Raw genomic sequence first — 22,736 nt, 5'->3', positions numbered from 1 at the left:
CTTGACACCCCTGTGAGGAATGCTGTTTGAGTACAAGCGCTGCATGTCCTCAAGATGTTCTTTGATTACAGAAGATCTGTTTGACTGAATTCTCCATGACAATCATTCTGCGATAATAAGCAGACATTTCCTTTCAGCACAGAGGTTCTCACCAACGTCCATAGCCCTGTGTGGGGGCACTGGGAGACCCTCTAGTGAAGCTCCCTCTTCCTATGGTTTTATGGAGGTCCTGGACCATTATTAGAGTGAGTTTTTCCTAGGTCCTCTTATTGAATATCTGTAGAACCTTCAAATTGATGCCTGGCTCCAAGACCTAGGCATGACCTTGTAGTCATTGGTGATACTGCTTCCTTCATCTACCAACTCAACTTGAAGAACTGGGGGAAGAAGTGGGGATGAGGTAGTGACTGAAGAGGTGTAAGGTTGCTGGGGCAAGGGGAGCATTGGGTAATTGGGGATGACCACAGTCAGGGAACACAAAGAGGATGGTGGAGGGCAAGGTAGGCCACCTCCCACTTGGTTGGAAAGTTTGTTCCTGGTTGGAACTGGTTCACTCACCCCAAGCCAGCAATAGCCCCATGTTTGGACCCCATTCGTGAGTCCCCAGGTCCATCAGATCATTCCCTCTCTTCCATCCACCTCACTCGCTGGGGTTGGTGCTCTATGGAATGCAAGGATGGCTGGCGTCAGGCTAGCCACTAGCCTATTTTCACTTTTAACCAGTTAACGTTTACTTATTGCTTCCTGGATTGTAAAATCTATCAGATAGATCAAGTCCTCCATTTTTACCCCTTTTTACCCTCAAAAGTTCACTGGCATACTTTTAGCTGCAAGTATCAATTAAAAGTGGCTTAAACAAATCAGGGTTTATTTCCATCTAGAATAAGAAGACTGGAGATAGGCAGCTGATGACATTGCTTAAGCAGCTCAGCACTTCTGGATCAGGTTCCTTCACCGCTCCTTTACCACTCAGCACAATTCTAGATATCCACATTCTGTGGATGTGGCAACATGGTAATAAGAGAATTTAGCATGTCTAGCCTCTAGAGGGTAGGTGAACAAAAACAGGGATAGGTATTTGGTTAGGAAACCAACTGTGTCTTCCATAGCATTTTTGCCTATTTTTCTCCGTATAATGTTTTGGTAAATTGTATAAAGCATTCTGTTTCCAACAAATATGGCCAAGGCGTCACTCCATAATTCTCTAAGAACTCCAGTCCCAAGGTTAGTCTTGCTTCCAAACTCCAGGCAGAGAAAAACCTGGAGAGTCTGCTCATTCCTGTGGTAAACTGCAGTTCTGGATATCCCAGGAGATCTCAACAGACTAGCTGATTTCGAGCCTCCCATCTCTTGGGTTAAGGCCCACCCATCACTCTCCTGCACGGAACTGCTGTCTCTAATTTTAAACTGAGAAAACAGGAATTGAGAAAACAGGAAACTGACTTTTTGCAGGGAGTGTAAGAACAAACAGGAAAAAAATGAAGACATTTGGTTGATACAGATCGTTTGATTCTAAAAGGGAAAATAATCTCATGTAGGTAACAAAAAAATTCAAAATTTAGAAGTGAATATGAATCTAAAACTGCTCTTAAAAAATAAAGTCCTATTTATTTATTAAAAAAAATTTTTTTTGACCGTGCTGTGTGGTAATTGTGGTATTGGTATTTCCTAACCAAATACCTATTCCTGTTTTTGTTCCCTGACCAGGGATCGAACCCATGTCCCCTGCAGTGGAAGCATGGAGTCCTAACCACTAGACTGCCAGGGAATTCCGATAAAGTTCTTTTTAAAAAAGGCATAGTCCTGGTTGGTTAAATAAATATGCAGGCTTGTTCTTGTGGTATACCTAGTATTTATGAGATAGTTTTAGTTAAATAGAAAAATGTGAATTACTATGCTTTGGGCGATGTGCTGTTTGCCAAATTAAAAACAGTATAGCAAAAAACATCCTCCAAATACCCATAAATAATTAGTTGAATTGGCAATAATTCACCTCCTAGTGATTTCATGTGAAGTGTAAAGCAGACTGGATAAATCAAATGAAACCATGTCTTCTAATACAACAAATATGAAAATTAATGTTTTGCATAGACTTTTAAAAAACAATATATGAGTAATGAAGTGCATATGAACAAGAAAACAGTTCACATAAGGACCAAACAAAACCTTTCTCATTAATTTAATCTAACATGCTCTCAATGTAAGTGAATGAGAAATTACAATTTTAATCTGAAAAAGCAGAATCAGGGGATTTTGAAGATGGAGGGTCCCTTGGAAATCACTTGGATCCAAACCCTCATTTTATAAATGAACAAACTGAGACCTAAGAGGCAAGGGAGTTGTCCAAAGCCAAAGGCCACCCTGGTCAAAAAGGCAGAGTCTGGACTGGAAGCCACGATCCTGATGTCTAAGCCAGCCCTGCTCCCAAACAGACTGGCCTTTCTCTTGGCAGGTTTCTTTCCCCTTTGTTAACCTCAGCAGTGACAGAGACAAGAAAATGCGTAACTCATCACCCGTTAGTGGGCTTGCAAGATGGTTTTTTTCAAAGTATGCTGGTGGTTCGCAAAAGTTAACTGTTGATTTTATTAATAGCAACCCACAATTCAAGTATATTCAGGAGCCAAAAACAAAACTCCTTTTCAGAGTACAAGATCATCACTGTTACAGAAGTATGTGCACTTCCTCCAGGGTTACGCAGGGATATTTGGTGCTTTACAATTTTAATCCTATAATAATAAATTAGCATTATGAAAAAAGTCGTAGACTCACACACAAAAAGCCCCCATTCATGTCAAGCAACATTCAATATTGCTTGAAATATTGCAGTTCTGCAATAGCAACAGAATTGTCTATACCCTGGGATCCATTTCCTTAACTCTCACACACTGACCACTCAGCTTTCTCCAACCCACTTTTTGCCTCCATCACGCCACTGAAACAGCCTTACTAAGGTCCACAGTAAACTGTCAATAAATACAGTGGTTATTTTTCTGTGCATGTCTACCCTGACCTCTCAACAAAACTGTCACCTTTGGCCATCCTCTCTCCCATTATATCATCATCCTTGTTTTCCTCCTACCTCTTTGACTCTTCCTTTTCAGTTTCCTTTGCAGAATTACCTACCACTGCCAGTAAATGCTGGAGTTCCTGAAGGCTCAGTTGTAGACTTTTTGCATTATACTGTCTTCCTAGGTAAGCTCATCCTGGTCTATGCTTTCGTCCTCATCAGGCATACTCCAGTAACTACCCATTTATCTCCACTGCAACCAAAACTCTCCTGTCCCCAAGAAGACATACAGATGGCTAATAGGCACATGAAAAGACGTTCAATATTGCTAATTATTAGAGAGATGCAAATCAAAACAACAATGAGATATCACCTCACACCTGTCAGAATAACCATCATTGAAAAGTCTACAAATAACAAGTATTGGTGAGGGTGTGAAGAAAAGGGAACCCTTGTGCACTGTTGATGGGACTGTAAGTTGGTGCAGCCATTATAGAAAACAGTATGGTTCCTCAAAAAACTAAAAATAGAACTCCCATAGGATCCAGCAATTCCACGCCTGGGTACATATCCAGAAAAAAATGAAAACTCTAATTTGAAAAGATCCACAAATCCCAATGTTCATAGCAGTACTATTTACAGTAGCCAAGATATGGAAGCAACCTAAGTGTCCATCAACAGATGAATGGATAAAGATGTGGTGCGTGTGTATACACACACACACACACACACAAACACACACACAGAGACATACAGAAAATGGAATATTACTCAGCCATAAAAAAGAATGAAATTCTGCCATTTGTAGCAATGTGGATGGACCTAGAGAATATTATGCTTAGTGAAATAAGTCAGAAAAAAAAAGAATGTATATAGCAAAACAGAAACAGACTCCCGGATATAGAAAACAAACTAGTGTTTACCAGTGGGGAGAGGGAAGCGGGGAGGAGCTCCTTAGGGGTATGGGATTAAAAGAAAGAAACTACTATGTATAAAATAGACAAGCAACAAGGGTATATTGTATAGCACAGGGAATTATAGCTATAACCTTGTAATAACTTTTAATGGAATATAATCTGTAAAAATACTGAATCACCAAGCTGTAAACCTGAAACTAATATTGTAAATCAACTATACCCCAATTAAAAAGAAAACACTCCTGACTTCTAGACTTGTGTATTTGATTACTTGATTAATAATTGGATTTCTCAAAGATGCCTCAAAATCGAGATGGCTACGTAGGAACTCGGGCTCCACCCTCCCCACCCCAACCGTCTTCTCACGTTTCCTACCTCAGAGAGTGGCACCATCCTCTATCGAGCTGCCCAAATCAAACACGTGTGATTCTTGACTTCATCCCCTCCCATGCCCTCCATTTCCAATCCATCTCAAGTCTACTTGATCCCGTCTACTAAATCCTCTTGATCTACCCACTTCGTCATCTCACCACCACCCCTTCAAGCTATCACGTCTCCTAGCATCTCTCTGGTTCTCTTCCAACTGTTTCAAAACAAAGGGGTCGACCGTGATGACGTTCAGAACACTCTCTTCTTGCTCTTACTGGATGCCTAGCAATGTCTACAAGGTATTCTATGGTCCGAGCCTGGCCTTCCTTTCCAGTCTCGTGTCATACCACATCTCCCCTTCCCTAAATGTAGCCGCTATGCTCCATCCTTTTTGCAGTTCTTTAAACTCATCATAAACTCCTCCAACCAATGGGCCTTTGTATGTGCTATTCCCTTTTATCAGAATGCAATCCCCCTCTTTGCTTAGCTAACTTCTATATGCCCATCAGATTTCAGTTGAGTTGTTCTTTCCTCGTGGACGCCTTTGCTGACAGCCAATCCTAGGCCAGATTCTTTTGTTACATGCTCCAGAGAACCACGTTCCTTTTACTATTTGAGTTTGTACTAATAAACTCACATTTTAATTTAATTAATGTCTATCTTTTCTGCTAGACCAATGTTTCTTAAGATCACAGGGAACACAGGAGTGTCTTTGCAGTGTCTAGCACAGTATTTGGCACAAAATATATGTTCAATAAAACTTGTTGAATGAATGAAATGATCATTGTATTCCTGATGTTAGCAAGTATAATCCAGTTCAAGTTTGGAAACAGAAATGCAAAACAGAATCTATCTAATAAATCTGGTCTTCATTCGTTTAATCAGACTTTCTCCTTTGGCCATTCTGCATATTCATTCACCCAACAACTACTCACCGATGGGGTCAATGTGGAGTGTCGATTAGTGCTGTCGCTTTTAAGTAGATTTTTTTAGAAAAGATGACCAGTGATTTGAAACTAGCAAGATTTAAAAAGTATTTTTAAAAATGCAACAGGAAAAAGCTTGCTTCATTTCATAGAAAAAGATTTCTCCTTTATGTTATTTTAAAAGGGAGATGAGGATTTTGTTTCATTAGATGCTGCATATTTGGGGGCTGGACAGGCCACTGTACCCCTGCATATACACAGATGCCATCCTTCTTCCGCTGGTCCTAACATGCGACTTGAAAGTAAAAACATCAGGTTCTCTTTATTTATAACAGGTAACAGCTGAAGTCCAGTCATCGAACATACAATAAAAAACAAATGCAGTTACATCCGTAACAAAAGGACAGCCAGCATGCTTTCTTCCATAGCACTGCATTTCTGGTTTGTCTCTATGGTTGGTCCTTATGGTCTGGTACATTTTTCCCCCAGGAATTTCCTTTTCAATGGGAAGATGGTCTTCAGGGCAAAAACTGTTTATCAGACTCTAGTTCCAGGAGTACATATTTTATTCACTTATAAATACGTACCCTCCCATGCTGTCTTGTTCCAACCTTCCTTGCATTCCTATTGACATCAGTCATTTATTATAACTCTCCCCCAACATTTATTATAAATCCCCTCCCCAAGTTGTATTTACAGTTAAGAAGAATTTGTACATGGCACAAATCGACTCAGCTGTTAGTGCACAGAAGTCGCATAATCCTCTGAAATACTTTTCTCCAGCTTTGGGGAAATAATTATATGTTAATTTAAACATACACAGAGAACATTTCTTAGACAAACATAACTCCTGAGGTCCATCTGGCAAGACAATCTGCTTTGTATTTCTTAGCACAATAAAATGTATCTTTGGAAACAGAGAAGAACCAAATGTATTTAAAACAAAAACAGAAAACCACACATAAAAATCACACAACAGATTGACTGATACATTGAAATTCTGTCAAAATAAGATTTTCAGTGAGGCTTTTCACTTCAAACAGGCCAGGAAAAAAATAATCCTAAACGGCATATTTTATACACGTGGCTCTTTGTCCTCCTAAGTGTTGTGTTCTCACCTGAAGTTTCTAAACAATGTTTAGAAAAAGAATTATTTACAAGAGGGATTACCTGTTTCAGTCAATTTATGGTGAGAGGTTATCAACAACTGCTTTGAATTCTCAAATGTCAAAAGTTGGAAGGCAGAAGTAGATTTTGCAATTAAATAGGTGGCACAATTATTTCCTGAAGTATCATGTATTCCCCCCATAACATTTTTTTTAATTATCCCTTTAAAAAACTCATGGAACTCGTTAAATATTGACTGTTTCTCTACTTCTCTCTCAAATCTTCCCTCGTATCTTCATCAAGCTTCTGCTTAGTCTTTGAGTACATTTGCCTTGACTTGCTGCTCAAGGATTTTCCTCAGCCCCCTTAGAAAGGCTGACATAGTTCACTCCAAATCCTTCAGTGCCAAAGAAAGCTCCGCGGATGCCTCACACGTGGCGGGTAGGGAATGACAACAGGAAGGTAGTCTTAAGAAATTACCAACACGAAATGCTCAGAGGCCAGAAGAACAGTCACCAGGATAAGAAGAAACCTGCTCAATTCCTCCCGTAGTCCTTTCTTTGAGCCATTTAAACATGGAGCTATTTTGATTTTAAATTCATGTATAGTTTCTAGAGTCCACCGAGAGCTCAAAACAAGAAAATACCTACAGAAACTGTAGTTTTTTTGATAACATCTAAGTTCTTACATCAATTTTCTACTAGAGAAATGGTACTTTTAGAACCGGATTTTGGCTTATGGTCCCCTTTACTACACTTTGCTTTCTAGAAATGTTATTTCATATCTATAAATGAAAAAAGCAGGAAGTTATACTAAAACAACGAAAATATCAATAGAAATGCTAGCTTTAAATTCTGACTTGAATACTTTGGCCTAAATTATAACTGGGCTCACATTGGGGACCACCTAAGAGCAAGTAGGGGAGTCCTACGTGCCCTTCCTTAAAAACCACTACACGTTTGTAGTACAGTGATCTGAATTCCTTTGTCACCATTACAGAACTTTAATTTCATGTACTTCATTTGATATAACCAAACATTCTGTGTACTTCACAGAATCATCTTTGAAAGGAAGCATGAGCCATGTTTTAGAGAATTACGTTTTTTAAAAAAGGTACTGTAAAAGAGAAAGTCATATTTATTTTATTTTTACTTAAAATTTTTTAAAATTTTTGGCTGTGCCACACGGCTTGTGTGATCTTAGTTCCCTGACCAGGGATCAAACCTGCACCCTTGGCAGTGGAAGCATGGAGTCCCAACCACTGGACCACCAGGTAAGTCCCAAGAAAGTCATATTTATGAATAAAATTCCTTTGCTTAACTTCTTTCAAACCATCATTTAATGTATTTTGCAATATAATTTTTGTTTCATCTTTGAAAGTAACTTGCACACTTAATACTTTTTTTTTTATCTTCAGGCGACTTTCTTTCCTCTATGAAAACCTAATTAAGGACGTTGCATCAATTTACTCTTACTTCCTTCCTGTTCACTGAGTTTAATATGGGTATAGGCAAGAATGCCAAATAGTGTACATAACATGCCAAGACCCTGATTAATGGACAATGGATCCTTAAATAAAACATATCCCCCAAATAAAGTAATGCAGAACTTGAAGTGTCCAAACATGTTATAGCTGAGGTTTTTGGATAAGGATAAAAAAGAACAAGCCAGATGTTATATTCACACAAACACACACACACACACACACACACCCCACGAAGCAAAAGCTTCCTGTGCCTGGAGAGAAGTGCACGAAACGCAGACTAAACGGCGGCCCCACCCCTGCCCCCATCGCCCCGCCTCCCACCCCATCTAAACAACAGGAACTTCAGTGAAGTGCTGGCTTGATCCTAGCTTCTTCAGGTAGGTTTTAGCAAGTAATCAGTGACAGGAGACTGCCTCAACTCTCCTTGTTGACCTCTGCAAAGAAGAGAAAAGGGCCTGCAGTACAAGGGTGGGGAAGGGATTCAGAACAAGGTACAGAGAAGGTCTTTTGTAGAGCAATTTGTGATGCTGTTTCATGGCACCATTTCTAAACTTCCCTTGGCAAATAAGGTGAGACGTGAAAGGTGCCAGATGGCTGACACAAGGTCAACACAGCCAGTGCGCTTAAGTTTAAGAGGGAATCGGGGACAGGGGATGGAACACCACTGAGCACCAATACATGCCAGGCACTACGCCAGGTGCATATATAACACCATTTTATTTAAGCATCACATTTCCCTCCACTGTGGTATCACTCCTCCCATCGACAACTGTAGAGGCTTGAAGATTTTAAGTAACTTAGATCACAGAGTTAGTAAGCAGCACAGCCAGAGGCCAAACATAGATGGGTCTATTTAACTCCAAAGTCCATGTTTGAGATGAGCAGACTGCCAGTAACTTGCTGCTGGATTAGGGTGTTTCCAAATCACTGCTCATTTAAAAGACAAACTAAAGACACACAAATGGCTCCTTTATAAATTATTCTCTTCCTGTATTTTAAATAGTTTTTTATATATGGATTAGTACTTTATTGTTTTTCAGACGTCTGACATGTACCCATCTACTCTTCCCAAACACAGTACTAGGAAGAGCTACCACTCTGTACCTCAGCATCATCGTGAGGATTAACTAAGCTAATATACGCGAGGCTTCGAGCACCCAGGAAGCACCCTATGGGTCAGCTGTCAACAGCAGCACTTGCGCATAATAAACACCTGCCAGGTGCTGGACACATTCTCTCAAGCACTCACCCAACTCTGTAGGTACCACAACCCCCGTTTCATAAGTGATATGAGTGAGGCCCGAGATCTACAAGTCACGCAGGCCCACAGGCAGCGGCGGGGCTGGGCTGGCACACCTGGACCTGTCCGACCTCAAAGCCCAGGCTCCCTCCTCTGTTCTGAGCCCAACTAAGCAGCTTGGAAGTTGCTTCCGAGCAGGAGAGCATGGGCTGAGTCACCAGGGTACCTGTGCTGGCCCGACCCAAGAAGGGTAATTTTCCTGCGGGATGGAGGACCTTCCCGAGGACGTTAATTATAACCATAATAAAGCAGGCTTCATTTTCAATTACGAGTGAACCGGCTCCCGCACTTCAGCATTTCCTTACTCCTCAGCCTCGCTTTGAAGTGCTCATGATCTGTTAACAATATTTACATGAGAGGAAAGGCAAATTTAAAGAAATGCTTCAGTGAATCCTTTTGTAAATTAGAAAAATAACACAGAACAAAACAGGTGCAATCTATACCCGACATCTCCAATTCCTCTCTCTAATTCTCCACTCTGCTCCGGTCAGCTTCCACCTGGACACGCTGAAGTTCTCGTCAAAACCTCCACCTCAACACACCCCTTCCTCCATCCCTTTCCAGCATTCCTCAAGCTTGACCTGTCAGCGGCCTTGGGCACAGCTGACTCCTCTTCCTCCTCACTTGGCTTCTACACCCTGTCCTCCTTCCTTCCACCTTGATCACTCCTTCTCTGCCCCTTCTGCCTGGCTCCTGTCATCTCTCCAAACTCTAAACACCGAGGTGACCCAGGACTCGGTTTTTGGGCACCTCTTTTTCTTCCACTTGTTTGCTTGGTAATCTCAGCCAGGCTCACTGCTTCAAACCACATCTACACACTACTGACTCTCTCCGGAATACCTCCAACAGAGACCTCGACCTTGAACTCAGATTCTTTTTACCCAAAACTGAGCACTTGGTCTTCCTCCCCACCCCCAAGCCTCCTGGGGGCTGTCCTATTTCAGTCCATGGCAACTCCACCCTGCCAGGTGCTCAGGCCCAAACCGGGTGGCAACCATCTTTCCTCTCTCATTCTCCAAATCCAGTCTGCCAATAAAACCTGCTGGCTCTACTTGAACATATATCCAGAACCCAATCACTTCTCGCTATATCCACTGTGACTGTCCTGGTACCAAACCGCCATGGCTTCCTGATGGTTTCTCTTCTTCTCTTGCCACTTTCAGTACAGTGGTTTTCCCAACCAGGGGTGATTTTGTCACCTGGGCAAGGTCTGGACACAGTTTTGGTTTTCATAATTGGGGAAAGGGATGCTACTGGCGTCTCGTGGGTAGAGGCCAGAGATGCTGCTAAACATGCTCCAGTGGACGGGACAGGCCTGTCCACTGGACCAAAAAGGCCAATAGCACTGAAGTTGAAAAGTACCCCCCCCCAGTCTGTTCTCAACACAGTAGCCCAGAAGGATCCTATTAGAACAGACAGAAAATCATGGCATTTCTCTGCTCAAAACTCCAACACCGTCCCCTCTCACTTGGTGTAGGAGTCCTCGTGTGAAAGTTCTGCTCAGTCAGGCCCCCTGTTACTCTTCAGGGACAAAGAACCCACCCTTTGTTCTTCCCGCTCCAGCCACACAGGCTTCTTGTTCCTTCCAGCCTCTCACCTGCTGTCCCCTCTGCCTGGAACGCTACCCACCCTGCTCTGCACAGAGCAACCTCACTTCCTTCAGGTCTTTCCTCAAAAGTACCCGTCTTGCTGAGGCCTTCCCAACCACCCTCCGTAAAACTGCAACCCTGTCCCCAACATTTCACATCCCCTTTCCTGCTTAACCTTTTTCTCCTTATCACTTAACACAATCTAGCCCTGTATATGCCCATTTCTTATTTTTCTTGTTTATAGCCTGTCTTCCTCCCCAGAATTTAAGCCTGTGAGAGCAAAGATTTTTGTCTCTTCGGTTCACTACTATATCTCCAGTGCCTGACAGACAGTAGATATTCAGTATGTGAATATTTATTAAGTCAAGGAACAGTTTATAGGGGGCATTCAATAAGTATTTGTTGACTGAATGAATGGATGCCCTTAATCAGGGCGCACACTTGGATGCCTTGATCTAGCAGCATGGTGCATAAATCCTGGGGCTAGACTACCTGGGCTCAAATCTGGACACCACACTTCTCAGCTGGGTAACTCCAAGTGAGTTATTCAACCTCTCTGTGCCTCTATTTCCTCTTCTGTAGAATAAAATGATAGAATTTATCTCTTCGAGCTGCTGTAAAAACTAAATGCTTAATACACACAGGATGTTTGGAACAGTGCCTGACACAAAATAAACATTTATTAAGTGTTGTTTATTTTTTAATTTTTAAAAAATATTTATTGGGCTTCCCTGGTGGTGCAGTGGTTAAGAATCCGCCTGCCAATGCAGGGGACATGGGTTCGAGCCCTGGTCCGGGAATATACCACATGCCGCAGAGCAACTAAGCCCATGCGCCACAACTACTGAACCTGCGCTCTAGAGTCCGTGAGCCACAACTACTGAGCCCACGTGCCACAACTAATGAAGCCCGCACGCCTACAGCCCGTGCTCCGCAACAAGAGAAGCCATCGCAATGAGAGGCCTGCGCACTGCAAGGAAGAGGAGCCCCCGCTCGCCGCAACTGGAAAAAAGAAAGCCCGTGTACAGCAACAAAGACCCAACGCAGCCAAAAATAACTAACTAACTAAATTTTTTTTTTTTTTTTTGCACAGGCTCCGGACGCACAGGCTCAGCGGCCATGGCTCATGGGCCCAGCCGCTCTGCGGCATGTGGGATCTTCCCAGACAGGGGAACAAACGCGTGTCCCCTGCATCGGCAGGTGGACTCTCAACCACTGTGCCACCAGGGAAGCCCTAAATAAATAAATTTTTAAAAAATTATTTATTTATTTGGTTGCGCCGGCTCCTTAGTTGCGGCATGCAAACTCTTAGTTGTGGCATGTGGGACCTAGTTCCTGGACCAAGGATCGAACCCGGGCCCCCTGCATCGGGAGCACAGAGTCATAACCAATGCGCCACCAGGGGAGTCCCCAGGTATTGTTTTTTTAAAAAAATTATCATTATCATCACTGTTATTTACTGATAGTGGGCAAATATGCTGCTTTTTTACTTTGTTGACATCTCGGTGTTCACTCATTAAAAGCAAAATGTTAAAAATGGGCAGTTGAGTTTGATTCAGACATTCAAGTCATGACTCCACTTCTTTTTTTTTTTTTTTTTTTTTTGCGGTACGCAGGCCTCTCACTGTTGTGGCCTCTCCCGCTGCGGAGCACAGGCTCCGGACGCGCAGGCTCAGTGGCCATGGCTCATGGGCCCAGCCGCTCCGCGGCATGTGGGATCTTCCCAAACCGGGACACGAACCCGTGTCCCCTGCATTGGCAGGTGGACTCTCAACCACTGCGCCACCAGGGAAGCCCCCATGACTCCACTTCTTGATTTGAAGTAACATTGAGAAAAGCAGGCACACCCGTAGCCAGACAAGTACAAAAACAAGCTCAAAAGTCAGAGCAACTGGTCTGAAATTATTTTCTGTTATTTGGATTAACCACACCTTTACCTTATTATTATCGAACTATCGAGAACTGAAAAGTGATGGAAAACGTAAGTATCCACCCCATTATTCAGTCAACAAATATTTATTTAACCCCACTATGCACAAGGAATGGTGCTCTATGTTAATTCTGATAAGGGAAAAGGTCACCTATTCCTTAAAGAAAATTCAAAAGCATTTATCATACAGAAAGCTAACCCATTTCCCCAGTTCACAGTTCTTTAAATTTCCACAGACTCTAGTAAGAGACTAAAAATAACTCATTCTACTCAGTTTAGGCCATGCAATAGAAAGTGTGAGACTCAAATAAGGAAATCAATGTGACAGAGTTTTGGAGAATATAAAAGACTACACATTTGTAAGTTGTTAGGAAAAGGATACGTGACTGGTGAAGTGTTCCCAATGATCCAATAAATCGATAAGTTCACCATGAAAGCTATTACTCCAGAGAGCAGGACCATCAGCTACAAATAAACCAGAAGAATCATTAATGCAAAGCAGCTGCAATCATTGCAATCATCAAGTGAAAATACACTTCATCAGGCACTTCTATCAACCATTAAAAACAAGATTTTTAAAAAGAGAGAATCAAGTTGGGAGATAGCAAGAACTGAGGGTTAAAGAGCAGAATGAGTAGTATTCACAAATGTAATTTTGTCTACAAAATGCAATGGGAAATTCTCCAACAATATCCTGCCTCTGAATGTAAATCTCCAGATTCATTTTTCTTATCTATCCAAAGAAAGATTATTTTGTAATAATTTCTTATTATAAAAGTAATATATATTCATTACAGAAAAACCAGACAATAAAGATGAGCAAGAATATAAAGAATTCTTTTTTTCTTTCTAGTTTTATTGAGATATAATTGACATACAGCACTGCATAAGTTTAAGGTGTACAGCATCATGATTTAATTTACACACATTATGAAATGATTACCACAGCAAGTTTAGAGAACATCCATCATCTCATGTGAATACAAAATTAAATAATAGAAAAATAAATAGAAAAAAAGATTTTTTCCTTGTGAAGAGAACTCATAAGGAATTCTTTAAATCTCAACCACTCACCACTATTAATACGTTGGTATATATCCTTCCAGATCTTTTTTCCATTGAATTGTTTATATTTATTCTTATTTAAATTCAATCAGTAGGCATTCATCAGGTATCTATAAAACTAAGCCAGGCCTTGTAAGGAACACAGTGGGTTCCTGCCCTCAAAGATCTTAGAAACTGCTTGAGCACATGATAAAAATCTTGATAATCATAGCTTATACTTATATAGTACTTATTATGCACCAAGAATTGTTCTAAATATTTTACATATATTAACTCATTTAATCATTGCAAACAGCCATGAGGGAGTAAAATAGCTTCCCTTTTTACAGACAAGAAAACAGAGCACAGAGAGGTAAAGCAACTTGCCTAAGACACACAGCCAGTAAGAAGGGCCAAGGTACTGGAGTCCCTGCTCCTAACCTGCTCTGCCATGCTACCTCTTAACCACATGAAAGAGAGAGTGCAATACAAGATGAACAGCTCAGGCAAGAAAAGAAAATGAGTCCTGAGCTCTACCTCGTTAATAGGCAAACAGACGATAGGTTCTGTAGGACTCTAGACAGGAGATGTCCTTCTGGGCTGCGATAGCAAGAACAGTCTTTGGATTTCAAATGCATGTTTTGATTAGAGAAAGAAATAACAGGGGCAGGAAACAGTATGGGTCAAAGCATGGAGGCGTGAAAGCCCAGGTGTGTGCATGGGATGGCGAGTTAACCGACTTGGCTGAGGCGGGGAACCAAAGCAGCTGTACCACTGTAGACACACACAACATTCTGTCCACACGTATCCCACAATCTCATTGTAAAAGTTACAAAAACATTTTCTATTTCTGAAAAAAGAGAATCTAGAGAAAATGTTAGTTACAATTTGAATTAGTAAGAAGTTTAAATTCCAAAGAAAATGTCATATTTGAAGATTCTTTCTGTCCCATGTGGGTTTTCTGTTTTTAAACCAGTGCAGTCAGAAGAAGCCCAGGCCAATTGGATTTGCAGCCTATTTAGGTAGAAATAGTAACACCTTACTTGTTTTACAACAGTGAGTTCCATTAAATTTTCAACTAAGAGAAACTTGCTCCTTAAAGATTTTAAAAACTGTTTCTAGAAATGTGTCCTTGTTAATTTTATTGAGTTCACAGAATGTCACATGCCTATTTCTTGATGACCTGGCACATCATTAAACACACAATTACATGCTCTACTTTGAGGCAATGATGCCCTCTAGGGACAAGAAGGAATGCAGGTGACTTTCCCTTATTCAATGGCCTCAGACTGGCTATGTTCTTGTTTCTTTGACCTTTTTTATGGCCTTTCTGCTGAGGTCCTCATTTTCAAATCTGTCAGAGGGCCAGTCACATAAAGCCTCTCCCCTCCTAGTCTAAGGTGCTCAAGCTGCAGTGGTTGATAGGCAAGATGACCAAGATGGGTAACTTTTGTAAAAGTAAGAGGAGATATCACCTGAGAGATGGTCCACTGATTTCTACCTTGGGAAAAAAGCGCAAATGCTAAAGTATATGAATTCGAAACAGCTACCATTCTGCTCACAGGCAGCCTCGCAGGGTGGTTAAGAATGTGGACTTTGGATCTGGAATGCATGGATTCAAAGTCTGGCTCTGCTGTGGACCTTGAGTCAGTTACTTAACGCTTTGTCTCTCAGTTCCCTCATCAGTAAACACCTAATAAAGTTGTTATGAGGATCAAATAAGTTAATATTTGCAAAGAGCTTAGAATAGTGCCTGGAGCAGAGTAAGGGCTATGCAAGGTTGATAAATCAACACCACCAGCAAAAAAGATGTTCCCACTGACTGTGTTAAAAGTATGGGAAGCAGGAGTTCCTTTCCTAAATAGGGGGATTATACTTTCTAACTTTATTAAAAAAATGTCCCCAAAGTACAGGTCCCTTTGATCTGGCAATTCCACTCTAGGACTCTATCCCATAGAATAAAAAGTACCAGTTCATGAGGACACATGTACAAGGATGTTTACTGTAATACTGTTCATAGTGGTTAAGAACTGGAACTATTATACAAGTACTGAAAGAATGATTTGAAGGGATTTTCATGGGACATTTTTAAGTGCGAAAAGCAAGATACAGAAAATCATGTGTAATATGATCCCACTTCTGTAAAAAAACCAATGTGCAATTTATGTGTACATACGTGCATGTGTGCCTATGTATGTTGTATGTGTTTACATGTGGGTATGCACAGCACGGAGAAAAACATGGAAGAACAAACACTAGAATGTTAACATGACTTATTTCAAGGGACAGGGGGTGAGGTAATGGGATGTTGATGTGTGTATGGGTAGGAGGGCTGAGGAAAAGGAATCCATGATAAAAGCTGCATATATAGGGAATTCCCTGGCAGTCCAGTGGTTAGGACTCCACGCTTCCACTGCAGGGGGCACGGGTTCGATACCTGGTAGGGGAACTAGCATCCCACATGCCATGCGGCGCAGCCACAAAAAAACCTCCCAAAGGGCTTCCCTGGTGGCGCAGTGGTTGAGAGTTCGCCTGCCGATGCAGGGGACACGGGTTCGTGCCCCGGTCCGGGAAGATCCCACATGCCGCAGAGCGGCTGGGCCCGTGAGCCATGGCCGCTAAGCCTGTGCGTCCGGAGCCTGTGGTCCGCAACGGGACAGGCCACAACAGTGAAAGGCCCGTGTACCGCAAAAAAAAAAAAAAAAAAAACCTCCCCAAAACCCAGCATATATAATACGGTTACATACATATGAAATTAAACATACACACACATGCGTGTGTCTGTGTATATGAAAGAGATCCATGAAATGATCATCACCAAAATGGTAAAGGTGTTTATCTTAGTGTGGCAGGATTTGGGGAGACCTTCACTTTATAATTTTATGTATGTTCAAAAATGCATACAATGAGCATGTACTACTTATACTATTAGAAGAAAATCAACAAAGTTATATTTTCATTATTTAAGAAACAAAAAAAATGCCCAAAGTATTGGTGGGCAATAGCCTGGCGGGCTCAGCACAGTAACCAGACATCAGAAGACCTGAATTCTAGTCCTGGTTTGGCCACTGACTGGCAATTTAACCCTAAGCAAGTCCCTCAATCTTTCTGTGCCTCAGTTTCTTCATCTAATGAATAATCCTTACCTTGCCTCCCTTAAAGGGTGATTATAAAGACTAAATATGAGAATGGATTTGAGCTAGTGCTCTGAAAACTAAAAATTGCATTAATAATGGAGAAATTATTATTATCTTGTTTCTTAGACACCAAAACAATTATAACTCACCAAAGCAGAGACTGACCAGGGACCAAATATTCCTCCTTCTGCGAACACCGGCTCAAAGAAGGGCACGGCGACCAGCAACATGGCAGATGACATCGGGGCCTGGTAGTACAGCAGCTGCATCGAGTTTACTTGCAATTCATGCTGTTTGGCTCCTACCCACTGAAAATTAGGAGAGAGAACGAGTTAGGCAGAAAAAAACAGCATCACTCAACAAACAAAAGATGCAACTCTAGCCACAAACGTGGGAATGTGAGGCAGGGCGGGGGGAAGAGGAAATGCCTAATGAGTCTATAAGATTTCAAAGATCAATAATATATATGTATATTATATTAAGCTCCCTGGATGAAAGGAGCTTTATAAATTCAATGTCTGATAATCTATTTTCTTCTCAATTATAAAGGCGAAAAAAAATCCTCTCTTCCCTCCTGATCCGAGTAGATGGGGAAAGTCAATGCATACCGGGGCCCACAGGCATCAGCGATCTTGGGAAAATTAGGCAGGAATGGAAATTTCTAAGCAGGATAATATTTATAAGCAGGATAAGCAGGAATACAGATGCAGTGTCAGACTTCATTTCTTTCTAAAAATGGCCCCCAAAACGAAGACTGGGGGGCAGGGCGGACTCTAATTACAGATTGACAGAAACCTCAGTTATCCCAGGTGGCTGCCAATATGTGTGGCTAAAAAGGTATGTGAGGTCTTTTCATTCACTTCAGAAAACCCAATCGATGGTAGAAGGAACTTTCCTCTTTATGGCTGACGTTTTGGTGGGTAATCCCACACCTATACTCCTCAATAAACTAGATAATCACAAACTTTAAAAGACTATCCTTCGGTAGAACCAACACCCCAAAGCCTCAAATCCCATCAGTTCTCAAAATGCTTCACAAATATAACTGAAAAGGAGGCTTTAAAGAAAGCTTGATAGGACTGTCTGAATAAGATCTGGCAGGAACAGCCAGGCTTTTGAATAACTGCTCCTACATAATCCTCTTTCCTGTAGGTCCGGGTATCCTGTTACATAAACTCTAAGTCTATAGAAATTCACCAAGACAAAAATAGAAGAGGGAGAAATCTGAAGCATACTCCTGTCAGCCTTAATGAGAGTCTGCTGTGAACATGAAGGACAGAGAATTGATTCTTTTGCTTGGGACACCGCAGCAAGCAAAAATGAATGCAGAGGGGATGTGCACAGCCCTGTGTTGGGCAGCCTCTCTGGGCAGCTGTGTGTCTCTGACACAGGACAGACAGCCTGGAATGGTGGTGACTCTCAGGCCACCACCTGCCCTCACTGCCGTGCAGCCTGGCTTCTGCCCACCAACCCTCTCGTGAAACTGCTCCCCAAAAGGGCACCTTCACCTCCAGTGGCCACATCGAAGGACTGCCCTGAGTCCCCTTCCGGCCGCAGCCCTCTGCAGAACCTGCAGATTTCTCTAGGAAGAACTTGACTGCTGGTTCGCGCTGCTTCCTCGCTCACCTGTTCCTTCACTTACTACCTGTAAGGGAGATGTCTGGCTTTCCTCTTTTATCTCCCTCACTGATCTTTTACTATCCGCTGACATCTACAGCTCTGACCTCCTTCCCTGAGCATCCTTTAAGTCCCACCTTCAACAAACAGCTAACTAGCCATCTTCAGTTATATCACCTGAAGGAGCTTGTTTACGATTAAGCGGATTAATTCCTTCTCCAAATTAGCTCCTCCTGTGTTGGTCCGATAATTAATGATATAATCTCCTCCAAGGATCAGACTCCTTATTTTCCTCATTCTCACATCCAGTCAGGTCCTACTAATTCTTTCTCCAAAAGGTCTCTGAAGTCTATTCTTTCCTTTCCACGTCCAGTACCACTGTCCTTGTTCAGGCCCTTCCTGTCTTCCCCTTAAACCATGGAGCACTTCCTGACTGCTCTGCCTGTCACCCTGTCGTCCCTCTTATTCATCCTTCACTGCCACCAGAGTGAAGTTTCTAAAACACAGGGAGTGATCAAGTCACTGCCCATCTGAACTCCTCTCCTGGTACCTGCAGGATAAAGGGCACACTTCCTCAGCATAACACTCAAAACTCTGCCATCTGGTCTCACCCACCCCTCAGCCTTGTCTTTCCACCACGCAACTACAGTCCAGTCCCACCAAACAAATCAAGTTCTCCAAAAATGCTCTGTACCTTCACACATCACTGCAAAGAAAGACCTCTGCTCTATTTCTTTGCTAAGCGAATTCCTGAGCATTCTTCAATTTAAATTGTTAACCTTCCCATAAAATCTTACCTCACTACCGCCCTTGTGCAGAACTACCCCTTCTTCCCTGGTGCTCCTCAGAACTTTCCTCATACTCTGAGCTATACCACTTGTTATCAGCTGTCTCCATGTGTTTCTGCAATGCTGGATTATAGCTGCCCTTTATCTTTGTATCAAGGTTGAGCATAAAGCAGAAGAAATGTCTTTTGAATGAATGAAGGAGTCAACCATCTTTCTACCACTAAAACTAATAGTTGGTCACTCATCTCTTAATTCCTTTTAATGCCCTAGCAGTATAAGAAGAAATAACTTAGAAATTATACCAGGTTACAATGGGAAAATACAACTTTCCTTAAAATGAATTTTGGGAGGGAATACACCTATTCTGTACCAGTACTTTTACCATTTACTGATAATCAAAAACTCTGCCCATGACTTAGTCTATAATCATTCCTTGGTCAATCTCATTTCAGATATCTACCTGAGAGATACAGAATCCTTTGATTCCACCCTATAGCAATTTTGAAACTTGTGTGAACAAAAACGGTCATATTGGCATGGGCAGTGAGTACTCTGAATTGAAGTGATGTGTAAGGAATACAAGAAATTCTAACGTTCAACAAATGAAATTTCTTGCTATATCTAATAAATAATCCATACTGGGTCAAAAATAAAGTCCATTTAACAAAAAAGAGAAATAGGAATGTTCACTGACTGTATCTAATTAAAAAATTTAACTTTAAACTCACTGAAGTATGCCCAAATGCAATTTTCTTAAAGCACAAACCTGAGCTTCCTCTGATTTCTCTCTGCAGTAAAAGACAGAATATCTTGAGGCCAAGTGACAAGATTGAGCAGGTGCCCCACCCTCTCATGTCACTGCTCTCTTTCATTTAAACTGCTTCTCTGCCACTAAGAAATGTTTTCAACCCCAGAATTTTCACATAACAATGTTTCTGAAATGACCAGTACTAGAAAATTTAAGATGCTAAAGCTGTATTATTAAACTCCTAACATTCATAACAAGAATGCCTTAGTTTATAACCAGTGGACGTTTGTGAAAAAAGTAAAACTGGTCACACATTTTGGCTCTGATTCCCCATACGCAGGCACTGGAAACCACAATTTCCAGTCCAAGGTTTTCAGTACAGAGAAAACACTGTTTCACTGTACCCTTCGTCATTCACTATTCTTTCCTCCAATATATAAGAAACAAACAAAAATACTTGTTGAGATTTTATGGTAATGAAGTAAGTGAATCCATGAACAAATGTCAAATAAATGGCTGTTACAGGCAAGTCACCGCGCTAGTGCAAGAAGTGAAATACCCATTGCTATAAAATATTGACGGAGAAAAATGATTAGAATATATGAGCTGTAACAGCAGCATATCTTCTGAGGCAAAGATTTACAAATCTCAAATTTTCCTTTCCTGTTCAAATTTTTGCACCTGTACTCACTCCTTCACAGTAATGTCATAATTAAAGAGTAAATGGTAAATACAACCAATGGACTCAATCCTCAAGTAAAAAGTCTTACTATTCATTTTGTAAAGATATCCCAGAAAATAATATACCATCACCCCAAACTCAGACTGTTAAGCATGGGTAATATACACTTACAAACAGGTAGGGAGGTACTTGGTGAGCATCATACACCCAAGTTTCTCTGTCTCCTTTCTTCTCTTCACCTTGAGTCAGACAATTTATGCAATTATGCTTTCTTCCCAACAGTCTATTGTCTCTATACTGTATTGTCTAAACCTTGGGGCACAGCTTCAAAATTTATGAAATCTGCTAAAAAGGGCACATAAAGAAAAAAAAAATTACCAACCACTTGATAAAGGGATGTAACTAAAACACCAAGAGCAGCAAACACCGTTCCAAGGAAATTAAACTTCACATCGTAATAAGAATTTAGGATTACACCTACAGTTATAGGAATCTGTAAAGAAAAAGAGGTAAACGTTGTTCAGATTAAATTTATGAGACATAAAATTAGTATTCCTTTCACAGTGTCTTGAAAGGTTAATCATAAAAACATCATTAGGAAACAATGAACCTTTATAAATATTTTTTCCATTTGAATAAAAACGGACTGGTAATCCTATTTCTTCAAAATGAAATATGATAATTCTATATTTATGCTCACATTTAATTCTATTTAAAGTAAAATTCTGGGTAAAATGAGTCGATGCATTGCACTTTGCAAGAAAATACCACATGCGTGCATATAGTAGTAAATGGACCCCAAAACCAGTGTCTAAACAATATATAAATATACAACAAAAGCATTAAGATTTTAAATGCTGTAAGTTATGAAATGCTAAAATTATTTTAGTCTTATTTAAAGACGCTGAAGCCTCTGCAGTATGTCGCCGCAAACATATCCTGAGACTTAACATTTTACGTTTATCATAAACGTTTTTCAGTTTGAGCTTTTGCACTTAATCCCATACAGATTTGCATCACCCAACACAGCTTTCTTTTCTTACCGATCATAGCATTTAAGGATTTCCATCAAACAGTAGTTATTAAAACTCACACAAGCACACTCTACCGGGCTAAAAGCCCAACAGAGCGCCAAGATGGCTTTTTTTCACCTTCCCCAAATAAGCCTTAAGTTCACTTGCTCACAAAGGACTCGAGTGGATTTCCAGATCACGGGAAAGAGCGTGGTGCAAGGTTAACCATTCAAATTTCCCAGGGAGAAAGACTGTCCAGGAGGTGGGTTGTTAAGAGGTGCGCCTCGCCCAGCTGAAGCTACTCACCAGCGTGAGCTGTATTTTGGTGGAGAAGGTTTTCTTATAGCAGAAGGTCTGGATGACTATGATCACCGGCGTGGTCATGGCCTTGGCCAGCTGATAGGTGCCTATGGTGTTGTTCTGCAGAGATAAGTTGGTGAAGACCACGAAGCCACAGAAGCTGAGGGCCAGGAGGAGAAGCTTGGAAGGCGGCAGACTTTTGGGGGCAAACATGTCCAGTTTCTGGCAGACGTACAAGCCCAGCCAAGTTACCACGAAGTGCACCAGGGTCAGGCTCATGTTGGGGAAGCCGTAGTGGACATAGATCCATTTGTTGAGGAACACGATGCAGATGGACACCAGTAGGTTGAGCAGGAGCCCGGCGGCGATGCGCCCTCTGCCTCGTACTCTATCGGCCAGCGCTGCCATGACCCCCGCGGAGCCGGGGCCCTTCACCCTCGGAAAGGGGCGCCCGGCCTACCTCCAGCTGCCCTTTGCCTCCTCCTCCGCCGCCGCGTCCTCGCAGCCCCTGGCTTTACGGTCCGGCCGGGGAGAGGCATGCAACCACTGGGTCCCTGGCAGGCTGCAGCCTCAGCGGATCACACATGCTCTGCCACCGCCCATTCAGCCGGCGACTACGCGGCAGCACGTCCCGCGCGCTCCGCCCCCTTCCGCCCTCGGCCACGTGACTCGGGGAGCCCGCGCTTCCGCCCTTGAACAGTTCAGGAAGCGGCCTCTACCTGCGCAGGCGCGTTGAGCTCTGGGTGCGGAGAGCTGCGTCCTTGGTCCACTATCTC

General features: G+C 41.9%; 1 protein-coding gene across 2 annotated transcripts; it reads right to left on the bottom strand.

Annotated features, from left to right (window-relative positions):
- Positions 1–5,522: 5,522 nt before the first annotated feature.
- SLC35E3 (solute carrier family 35 member E3) lies at positions 5,523–22,571 on the bottom strand. 2 transcript variants are annotated; one of them, XM_067697274.1, is made up of 5 exons: positions 21,967–22,569; positions 21,030–21,140; positions 16,962–17,120; positions 13,014–13,096; positions 5,523–7,959 (listed from the first exon to the last, which is right to left on the bottom strand). In XM_067697274.1, the coding sequence occupies exons 1-5, from the start codon at positions 22,366–22,368 to the stop codon at positions 7,773–7,775; spliced, it is 942 nt and encodes a 313-aa protein (XP_067553375.1). In that variant the 5' UTR covers positions 22,369–22,569; the 3' UTR covers positions 5,523–7,772. The 2 variants fall into 2 exon arrangements, with proteins under 2 accessions (XP_067553375.1, XP_067553376.1); XM_067697275.1 differs by lacking the exon at positions 21,030–21,140 and having other exon boundaries at positions 21,967–22,571.
- Between the last annotated feature and the right edge of the window lie 165 nt (positions 22,572–22,736).

This window comes from Pseudorca crassidens, chromosome 11 (genome assembly GCF_039906515.1).
Source record: "Pseudorca crassidens isolate mPseCra1 chromosome 11, mPseCra1.hap1, whole genome shotgun sequence".
In the NCBI taxonomy this organism is placed as follows: domain Eukaryota; kingdom Metazoa; phylum Chordata; class Mammalia; order Artiodactyla; family Delphinidae; genus Pseudorca; species Pseudorca crassidens.
The sequence above is the reverse complement of the archived record's forward strand: the minus strand, read 5'-3'. Positions and strand labels throughout refer to the sequence as shown.

Excerpts from the sequence above, each read along its gene's own strand:
- SLC35E3 (XM_067697274.1), bottom strand. The coding sequence starts at position 22,368 with ATGGCAGCGCTGGCCGATAGAGTACGAGGCAGAGGGCGCATCGCCGCC. Across the intron at positions 17,121-21,029 it reads TTACATCCCTTTATCAAGTG|TGGGTAGGAGCCAAACAGCA; the intron begins GTTGGTAATTTT and ends CCTAATTTTCAG. Across the intron at positions 7,960-13,013 it reads GGGAACACTTCACCAGTCAC|CTATAACATGTTTGGACACT; the intron begins GTATCCTTTTCC and ends CAAAAACCTCAG.